This window comes from Dipteris shenzhenensis, chromosome 33 (assembly GCF_047967505.1).
Source record: "Dipteris shenzhenensis isolate YYH24624 ecotype China chromosome 33, Dip_SZ_1.0, whole genome shotgun sequence".
NCBI lineage: Eukaryota > Viridiplantae > Streptophyta > Polypodiopsida > Gleicheniales > Dipteridaceae > Dipteris > Dipteris shenzhenensis.
In genome coordinates this window covers 10363800-10374643 of record NC_141628.1, presented here as the reverse complement: position 1 = coordinate 10374643, position 10844 = coordinate 10363800, and the positions used below count along the sequence as shown (strand labels likewise).

The window sequence follows — 10844 nt, the reverse complement described above, 5'->3', positions numbered from 1 at the left end:
TCCGGTTGTTCTAGCCGAAAATGGCTCCTCCAATCCCTAGCCAATTTGTCGTTCATGTAGCAATTTGGGTTCTTTGGAGGATTGTTGAGATTGAAAGAATAGGGGAGCACTCGAGAGGGCTCATGCCATGATAGGTTATAGCGATAGAGAGGGCTCAAGGCACGATAGCACGAGCTGTAGGGCACAATAGTAGGGCTCAGGGCATGGCACGGCAGCATGGCGATATGAAAGGGCAAGGCGATAGAGAGGCCTAAGGGCATGGTGGACAGATCAGAGTCGAGTGTGATGAGCATGATGGACGAGCACAAACGAGCGTGATGGACGAGGAGCTATGACCTCTTGGAGCACCTGCAACGAGCATGATGGCAAACGAGGAGTGGTGCGCATGCAAGAAGAGGGTAGGGCAGAGCTATGAGCATTGAGAGGTAGGGTTTCTTTTTGGCAATGTTTATTCGATTAGACTATTTAGAATAGGTCTATTAGTCCCCTTGATTTATTTAGAACATTAAATCCTAGTTTAGGATTAGTTTATTAAATCCTAGTTTAGGATTAGAATAGAACATTAGTCTATTAAATCCTAGTTTAACATTAGTCTATTAAATCCTAGTTTAACATTAGTCTATTAAATCCTAGTATAACATTAGTCTATTAAATCCTAGTTTAGGATTAGTCTGTTAAATCCTAGTTTAGGATAAGAATAGAACATTAGTCTATTAAATCCTAGTTTAACATTAGTCTATTAAATCCTAGTTTATGATTAGTCTAATAAATCCTAGTTTAGGATTAGAATAGAACATTAGTCTATTAAGTCCTAGTTTAACATTAGTTTATTAAATCCTAGTTTAACATTAGTCTTTTAAATCCTAGTTTAGGATTAGTCTATTATATCTTAGTTTAGGATTAGAATAGAACATTAGTCTATTAAGTCCTAGTTCAACATTAGTCTATTAAATCCTAGTTTAACATTTATTTAGAATAGAACATTAGTGTATGAAATCCTAGTTTAACATTAGTCTTTGTCTATTAAATACTAGTCTAGGTAGGGTTAGATCTATCCCAATATTGTCATTGTCACATGGTGCTAGTCATTCAAAATATTTGACTAACATGTGGGATCTATAGATCGAAAAACACTAGCTAAATCTAGCCTAATATTGTCATTGACACATGGCGCTAGTCATCCAAAATATTTGACTAATGTGCGGGATCTATAGATCTAAACCCTAGAACTAGGACTTTGAAATGAGTGCATGTAGGGCTTAGAATGAAAAAACCCCCCAAGATAGGATTATTTGAATCTAAGCCCTTGGCCAAAGAATTTGAATCTAGTATCTAGATTAAATAGTCCAAAAAAGCATTACTTGGACTGGATCCTTGAACTAAGGATCTCAATCTAGTATTTGGATTAGATGAATCTACAACTCTTAATAATAAGATCAAGATTTGTATCGAGAACTTATAGATCTCAAACCCTAGATCAGTAAAAGTTGGAACATGATACATAATGCTTTCATGCTTTCGATCCCCATACAATTGATTGGCATATGAGATCTATAGATCTAGCACCTCAAGCGTGACTATAAAAATAAGTGCTCTAGAGCCTAAAGTGGATACCACTCAAAACTTGGATGTAAAAAACCCTCATCGAAGGATGAATTGGACTAGAAGCACATATATCTAGGATATGTACTAGTTGGGACTAGGGTCTAGCATCTATCTAGAATAGGCCAATCGAAAACCTAGTCAATCATACATTCACAATCTAGAACCCAAAGCAAAGAGCTAAAACTATTGTAAACATTGATAATTCCAAATAAATACACTAGAAACCTAAAGAACATAGTTTCAACTATCGTATACATTGATAATTCAAAATAAATACACTAGAAACCCAAAACCATCTAGAATAGGGTACCTCACATTATGTGCTAGTACAATTGGTATGGTCTCCCCACTATTGGTATGGTCTATAGGTACCACGTCTCTTTCTCTCTCTCTCTCTCTCTTCTATAATAGAAGATAATCCACCAACCATAATCTTTTATATTTTATTTTTTTCCAAATAACCAAAAAATTTAGAAAAATAATTTCATGGAAATTTTATCTAGCCCATTATCCACGAGGATTCTGGAGATTGGCACCAGTGCCATTCTCCACAATCCCATATGGAGATTGTCACCATTGCCAATCTACTTGTGAGATTGTGGAGCATGGCAGTGGTGCCAATATCCACATGGGTTTTTGGAGCATGGCATCGGTGCCAATCTCCAAAATGTCTCTTATTGCATGGGAGATTTCCATGAAAATCATTAGAAAATTTTAGAAAAATTATTTCATGTAAATTTTGTCTAGATCCGTTCCCCACAAGGTTTTTGGAGATTCCATATGGATTTATGGAGAATGGCACCAGAGCCATTCGTCACAACCCCACATGGAGAATGGCACCAGAGCCATTCATCACAACCCCACATGGAGAATGGCATTGGTGCCAATCTCCATGTCGGTCTAGCAAATTTAAAATTTCCCTATGCAGAATAGCTTAAGCGCCACTCTCCATGTTGGTTTATGGAAAACCCAAAGCCATTTCGTATGGGAAAATTTAAAATTTGCTACACTCACATGGAGATTGGCACCAGTGCCATTCTCCATGTGGGATTGTGGAGAATGGCACTGGTGCCAATCTCTACGTTCGGAATTTAGAGAAAGTTTTATCAAATTGCAAAAAATTTTAGGGAAATAATTCATGCTTTCATGGAAATTTTGATTAAACCCATTCATGGATTATGGAGATTGGCACCAGTGCCATTCTCTGTAAGAAATCTAGGCTCACATGGAGAATGGCTTCAGCTCCATTCTCCACAATCCCACAAGTAGAATGGCACAAGCCCATGGCAAGGACAGACTCACAAAATTCTCTATTCGTCTTATGAAATTCTTTGGTTGTAAATTTTTCAAAATTTCATTTCTTGTAATCATAATGGCAGGGGACGGCTACCAGATGTGGGGACAAGGTCATGATGGTGGTGGGGAATTAAGTGGTTGCAATTGGTGCAGTGTGTGTAATATATCCAGAGGGATACTATAGTGGTGTGAAAATTGGGGTAGAAAATGTATCGGTGATAGTGGAGAAGCCTATCAATAGTGACATGCTCTTGCTATTTGCCACTATGGATGCAGTGCTTATTGGTGAGGCACTTTGGAGCATTGTCAAGTGGCCTAAGACCTCTCTAAAACATGTTGGTGATTATTTAGATGATCCGATAACTCAAGAATCCACACCAAGTGAGCTTGAGCAACCTTATGTTGAGGCAATACTAGTTTTTTCATTGGAAACTAGACAATTGTATTCGTGAATCCTAGAAAGAGAAAAAGGTTGTCTTGTGGATGATAGCAAAACAAAGACCATGGGGGAAGGTGTGATCTTGTATGTTTTCCCAAGTGACTCTAAAAACTTTGATTTATTGGGTAACAATTGCGTTGGTGTGGGCATTGAAAAGAAAGAACAAATTATAGGAAGTGACTTAGGGTCTTCTATGCAAGATGTTGGATCTCTCAGCTTGGACATGTCTTGGCAATTGCCACTTTTATTGAAGAGGAGAGTCTACATACTTGAGTGTGTATGTGGACATGTATATGTGTGGATCTAGATTTGATTAGTCAAAGTCAATAGACGGTGGAGAGTTGGCTAAGTCTTCAATGACCTCACCCATGAGGTCAACATCTGTTGTACTTTGGCTATATAGGGCTACTTCTACATGATAATGTGTGTGTGTGTGTGTGTGAAAACCCCTTTGCATTGTGAAATGACAAAAGAGTGAAGACAATGAAGTAGAAAGAGAATTTTATTGAATTAAAGGAATAGTTTGAACAAGTAGGTGAACCCCTAATAATGTTTCTGATGGTGAAGAGGGTGGAGCTCTGATAGCAAGAGTGGTGGTAGCAATGAATTATGTAAGTGAATGGGAGGCTGCCGTTAGCCTTAGGTGATGATCTAATCATAATTGATACTGTCTATTGAATCCAAGACATAGGCTATATCCCAATTTGTTTTATAACTTTTCTTGGTGATGATCTATACTGTCTATTGAATCCAAGACATAGGCTATATCCCAATTTGTTTTATAACTTGTCTTGGCATTCAACTTGCGATTGCTTTTTTCTTCCATTGAATGTCCAGCATTAAATAGATTCTATGTCTCCCCCACATGTTGCACCCATTTCCTTTTACTTTGTTCTTCTTCTTTTGTGGTAATAGAAGCATTACTTTATGAGTTCTCTTTTGTTAAAGAATCTTGGACTTTCTTAAGTTCTCTAGCTCCTTCATCTCCATTAAATCCTTATTTTTCTTCTTTGTAGACATGTTTAAAATATGTCCTAAAGAACCAATCAAAATTTTTAAGAAAAGAAGAAGTGTATCGATGAGTATCTTTCAAACTTAATCAATGCCTTTCTTTTATACCAATTGAGATATCCCAACAATTTCCAAGCTTTCAAGGGAGCTGAGTTCTTCAGGTAGCTCCTTCAGCTTTGTGCACCCTGTAATGTCCAAGGCCCGTAGGTTTCTTAGTTGCCCGAAGGAAGAAGGGAGGTTGGTGATGGAGGTTAATTCCCTTGCCTTCAAGGATTCCAAACTTTTAAGGGAGCCAAAGTTTTTAGGCAGCTCCTTCAGCTCTATGCACCCCGTAATGTCCAAGTCCCGTAGCTTTTTCAGCTCCCCGAAGGAAGAAGGGAGCTTGGTGATGGAGGTTAAGTCCCATGCCCTTAAGGATTCCAAGCTTTCAAGGGAGCCAAAGTCTTCAGGTAACTCCTTCAACGCAGTGCACCCGAAAATGTTCAAGTCCCGTAGCCTTTTCAACTGGCCGAAGGTAGAAGGTAGCTTGATGATGGAGGTTAAATTCCATAAAGGCAACTCCTCCAAACTTTCGAGGGAGCCCAAATCTTCAGGCAGCTCCTTCAGCTCAATGCACTCGAGAATGTGTAAGCGCCGTAGCCTTTTCAGCTGCCCGAAGGAAGAAGGGAGCTTGGTGATGGAGGTTAATTTCCATGCCCTGAACACTTCCAAACTTATGAGGGAGCCGAAGTCTTCAGGCAGCTCCTTCAGCACAGTGCACTCCATAATGGACAAGTGCCGTAGCGTTTTCAGCTGCCCGAAGGAAGAAGGGCGCATAGTGATGGAGGTTAATTTCCTGGACGTCAACGATTCCAAACTTTTCAGTTGCGAAAAGCAAGTTCTTCTCCCATACCACCAACGTACCTTCTGCTTCTCAAACAACCTTTGTTGTATAATGAGCACACTAAGAAACTCCAAGGACAAATCTTTAGGAAGGGTCACATTAGGAGAATCCCTGCTGAGACTGTACAGCCACCTAATTTTCAGGCCTCGAAGTCCTTTACATGTACCATTCAAATCTGTTCCGTTAAGGACAAGGAGTTGCAAGGATCGCATTTTGGAAAGTTGAGTTGCGTGGAGGCGGGGCAGGGAAGTGGCAAGTCCACGGATTTGGTCAAGACCCTGCAACAACAGAACGTCGTTTTTGTAAAAAAGAATTTACAAAGCACTTTCATCACAACCAACCACAATTCTTTCATTTCATACTTAGGCTGCAGTGCATAACATGCTCACTGAGCAACAGAAAATCTCATTGCTCAACTCTGCCTGTCGACAGAGGAGACTTTCATAGGCAATTCTGATCTGATACGCACTTCCCTATACTATTGTGGACGTGAGTGAAAACACAAAAGTAAGTACCTGCTCATTGGCTAACATTTGTTTCAAGTCGTCGTTTTCCAGCACCCATCTCTTGCTGCTTCTATTCACATCTCTCCCCTCAAAAAATCGTGCATAGTGAGGCGCCTATCTTCGTTCACCTTCACCAAACACAGTTGTTTCAGCTTCTTTAGACCGATTTCGTAGCCTTTTACCAAACCATCCCAAAATTGCTTTGCCATCCATTCGAGACGTCCACTGAAGTAGCAAGCCACGTCCTGAAACATTTGCTGTTCCTCCTCATCGAGACCTTCATAGCTAATCCTCAGCCTACCCGATATTTCTCTGTACTTGCTGCTCCTTAACTTGTCAACAGCTTCTTTCCATTGTGTCTTTTCTCCCATTCCGCTGAGATGCCGCCCAAGCACCTCCAGGGCAAGGGGAAGCCCATGGCAAGCTTCCACAACTTCCTTTGCCAGCTCCTCAAAATATGGATCTGCAGAGCCCCTTTTAAAAGCATGACGACAAAAAAGTTGCCAGGACTGCTTGCGATCCATGTTTGATAGCTCGTATGTCTCGCCCCGGAAGACATCAGAGAGGTCATTTCTGTGAGGGAACAAACCTTGGTCCCTGGATGTCAACAAGATTAGACTGCCAGGGAAGAGACTGGTTGGATCTATGATCTCCTGAACAGAGCTGAAGTCGCTGTTCATGCCATCCAATCCCTTCATGTCATCCAGTACTATCAGAACCTTCTGATTGCTTAATCCCTGTTTTAAACGTGCTTTCCCTCTGGCAAGATCGCCCCCCATCTCATTCTTGTCAAGCAGTAAATCTTCGCGAAGACGATCTTGAATTTCTAAAGCTTTCTCAGCTCCACAGTTTTCAATGAAGCTTGATCCCTGGAAACTCTTTCTATGCCTGTCGTAAATAGCTCGGGCAAGAGTGGTCTTACCTATCCCCCCCATACCCCAAAGCAGAACAACGTACACACTTGTCTGCTCGTGCACACGAAACCGTTGCATCACATCCTGGACCTTGGCGTCCAACCCAACCGCTGTAGGCAGTCTGTCCACGGGGAGCCTGTCATGTATCTCATTCACGATCTTTTCTACGAGAGCTTCAACCAACTCCCCTTGACGTCTGCACATTGAGCCGATTGAATGTATTAGTATTAGTCCTGCATTTCCTTTCCTCTTCTTTCAGCAAAACAAACAAGCAAAACGTTTACACGAAGACGGGATAAAATGCGTTCTATCATTAAGCAGCTCAGCATTTTCCGTTGAGAACAGTCATTACAACGATTTCCTGCGTGAGGCCACATCTTCTCAGCAATTCGCCAGCAATTAGAGTCGCCATAAAGCATTTGCGGATCTTTAAAAGTAATCGAAGCTTCTCCAAGCTATTACGTCCTCTTCAGTCGAATAGTATTAGTAATGAGGCCCTTCAGACACTCATCCCACCAAACCAGAGAGCCCGGGAGGGGGGCTAAGCACAAGAAACCGATGCAAGAAGAAAGCCGAAAATGCAAAAGTAAACGTACCCGCCATAGTCGTTCAGCCGGAAGCCCCCGAGCCACGAGGCGTCGTGCAAAGCAAATTTCCACCGCTCGAGTGTCTCCTCTTCGATCTCGCGCCCCCCAAGATAGTCCTCCATGCGAAGCTCTTCAGGCGTCACATCGTAGAACACAGGGATGACTTTGCCCAGGTGATTCCGGTGGCTGTCCATCATCTCCACGAGTTCATCCAAACACCAGTCTGAGCTGCCGTAGATCGGAGTGAAGATCGGCACTCCAATGAATGCCTTCCGAGCAGCTTCCAGCATTGTTTTGCGAACGTCTTCTCCTGGAATAAGCACCTCCAAGTCCAAAAATGAACTGATTCCACGGACCCTAAGAGCATGGTGAAGATGATTTGCGAAGCTCAGCTTCATTTCCATTCCACGATGGCTGATGAAAACCTCATAAGAGGCCGTAGCAACAGCAGAAGCCGAAGTGGAAGCAGACATCGATCGTTGGACGGGCTTTCGGCAGTGGCAGATGCTGTTTTCTCTGTGCAAAACTAGCAAAACCTGTACAAATATGCTGCGTGTGCTTTAAATTATTGGTGTTTCAATTATTTAAAAAAAAAAACGTGTAGGTTTGCCTATTTTGTCAACTATCATGTACAACATACAAGATAGCCTTAGTGCTGCCGTTGCTTTAAATTATTGCTGTTTCAATTATTTAAAAAAAAAAACGTGTACAAGGGATGGTACGTTTGTGTTCGATGGGTTTGATTGCAATGTATTATTGCTGTTCAAAACGAGTGGGTTTGATTCTTTTGATCCTTTTGTCAATTGTCCTCTCCAAGGGATGGTATATTTGTGTTCGATGGGTTTGATTGCAATGTAGTATTGCTCGGTTTGATCCTTTTGATCCTTTTGTCAATTGTCCTGTGCAAGCGATGGTACGTTTGTGTTAGATGGGTTGATTGCAGTGTAGCTTGTGTCTATGAATTATTGATGTTCAAAACGCGTGGGTTTGATCATTTTGTCAATTGTCCTGTGCAAGCGATGGTACGTTTGTGTTGGATGGGTTGATTGAAATGTAGCTTGTGTCTATGAATTATTGTTGCTCAAAACGTGTGGGTTTGATAATTTTGTCAAGTGTCGTGTACAAGAGATGGTACACTTGTATTAGATGGGTTTGATTGCAATGTATTATTGCTGGGTTTGATCATTTTGTCAATTGTCCTGTGCAAGCGATGGTACGTTTATGTTTGTCACGCACCGATCTTTCACAATCACGATCAAAATTGTAGCAAGATAATAATCACGAATGAACAAGAAGAGAGATTACAGTATGAATCAAAATGATGAGTCTTTACAATAATTTTGGAGAAGAATCACTCCGTGAATGTATTATTGCTGTTCAAAACGAGTGGGTTTGATTCTTTTGATCCTTTTGTCAATTGTCCTCTCCAAGGGATGGTATGTTTGTGTTCGATGGGTTTGATTGCAATGTAGTATTGCTCGGTTTGATCCTTTTGATCCTTTTGTAGTAGTGCTGCCGTAGTAGCGGAGGAGAACTCTACACTTTCTATTGCGTGTGCTAGACCCGTAGGTAGCTTGACCCGTCTAAAGTAGCTTGACACGCTTTGGAAGACTTTCTATTGCGTGTGCTAGACCCGGAAGTAGCTTGACGCGCTTTGGAAGACTTTTCTTTGGAGTCTAGAGCTCGCAGTTGCTTTGGAAGACTATTCTTTGGAGTCTAGAGCTTTGGAAGACTAGCTCTGCGATCGTTGATTAGCTGCACAGGTCTCTGAGTGTGCCAACTTTCTTAAAGTAGTAGTTATATTTAATTAATTAATTAATTATTTTATATATTATACAATTATTTAATTTTATTTAGTATTTGAGAAATTATTTATAAATTAATATTAAAAATTAATATATACTCTCTCTCTCTCTGCATTTTTGCAGACTATTCTTGACTCTCGGTTGCCTACAGTCTGCTTTGCGCAGGCCACTGAATATGCCAACTTCCTAAACCCTAAACCCTAAACCAGTTTGCAACCTAGAGAGAGAGAGAGAGAGAGAGAGAGAGAGAGAGTATAAACGAATATATGTGTGTGTGTCTTATCTCTCTCTCTCTCTCTCTCATCTATCTCTCTCATCCTAAACCAGTTTGCAATCGAGAGAGAGAGAGACAGAGAGAGAGAGAGATCTCCCTCTCCCTCTCCCTCCTCTCTCTCCTCCCTTTCCTGCCGCTATCTCTATCTATATCTCTCAGTGTCTCTCTCTCGGTGCTCTTATATACTATAATATATACTATATTATAAACTGTATAATATAATATTATATTATATTGTATTCTCTCTCTCTCTCTCTACTTGGCGTCTAGTCTTGTAAAAACTGGTGACGTGGTGATATAACCCATTGGCCATGTCTGCGCGCACTCCATGCCACATAATGTGTGACGTCAGTGCCTCTCAGGCCTCGTCAGCCATGTGTTGCTGCCTCTCGTGCCACGTGTTGCCTTGATTTGCACTTTGCCTCTGCCCAGGATGTGCCCTCTTGCAACAACAGCAAATCTACACCTGTCTGGGTCCCCTCCAAGCCCTAGATCTGCTCCTAACGTTCTCCAAAATAGGCTAGCTGCTTTTTGATACCCAGCTTTTCTTTGTACTTATCATTATTAGCTTCTTTTGGAAGCTGATTTGTATGGTGTTTTTCAAGAATTAATAGAAATTTCTTTTCTCTAGGGGGAAAAGAAGCTTTTGATGCTCAATTCTCATTCATCTGATGAAGATTTTGTTTACCTCAAACTTTCTTTAGCTTGATTTATCCATAAGACGTACTCCTAGCTGTTGAATGAATGTTCCATGTCATGTGATTCCTAAAATATATATTTTCCATTGGTGATTCTTTTATAGCTAGATTGCTTTCATGCGATCCACCATTTGTTTCACCCACAACCCTTGGCAACAAGGGCTTTCGCCTTTGGTAAGTGTTGCTCTTTAGATCAAACCATAAATAATCTAAGTTTCACATCTTGTTAAAAGGCAATTTTCTAAAGATACATTGACCACTTGTCATCGCACAGCCTTTTAACACATATCCACTGGTAGATCGTCTATCAGAAATACTACTAGCCCAATCAGCATCAGTGTATCCATGCAACTGTATCTGAACCCCAGCCTCATAAAATAGTCCATACTGCAATGTGGACTTCACATACCTGAGTATGCGTCTAGCCGCATCCAAATGCGGTTTCCTTGGAGCCTACATAAACTGACTTACCAATCCAACAGCATAGCTTAGATCTGGCCTGGTAATAGTCATATAAATTAAACTTCCTACCATGCGTCTGTACATGGTAGGGTCTTCCAAAAGCTCACTTGCATCTGTGCTCAGCTTCACATTCTGCTCCAAAGGAACTGAAATAGGCTTACAGCCTATCATCCCATATTTGGACAGCATGTCCAATCCATACTGCCTCTGCAAGAGCTGTATCCCACTTGGTGATCTAATCACCTCAATGCCCAAGAAATAACGCAGCTCTCCCAAATCCTTCATCTCAAACTTCTGCCTCAATAGCATTTTCACATGAAGAATATCTTCATCACTATCACCTGTGATGATCAAATCATCAACA

The 10844-nt window shown here is 41.1% G+C and overlaps 1 protein-coding gene across 1 annotated transcript; it reads right to left on the bottom strand.

The window, feature by feature from the left end:
- Positions 1 to 4453: 4453 nt before the first annotated feature.
- LOC147879667 (TMV resistance protein N-like) lies at positions 4454 to 7762 on the bottom strand. The gene is made up of 4 exons (XM_087371429.1): positions 7251 to 7762; positions 5855 to 6850; positions 5750 to 5822; positions 4454 to 5512 (listed from the first exon to the last, which is right to left on the bottom strand). The coding sequence occupies exons 1-4, from the start codon at positions 7712 to 7714 to the stop codon at positions 4454 to 4456; spliced, it is 2592 nt and encodes an 863-aa protein (XP_087227555.1). The 5' UTR covers positions 7715 to 7762.
- Between the last annotated feature and the right edge of the window lie 3082 nt (positions 7763 to 10844).

Coding starts and splice junctions, on each gene's coding strand:
- LOC147879667 (XM_087371429.1), bottom strand. CDS start 7,714: ATGTCTGCTTCCACTTCGGCTTCTGCTGTTGCTACGGCCTCTTATGAG. Junction 6,851..7,250: donor CGGCTGAACGACTATGGCGG/GTACGTTTACTT, acceptor CTCAATGTGCAG/ACGTCAAGGGGAGTTGGTTG. Junction 5,513..5,749: donor AAATGTTAGCCAATGAGCAG/GTACTTACTTTT, acceptor CTGTTGTTGCAG/GGTCTTGACCAAATCCGTGG.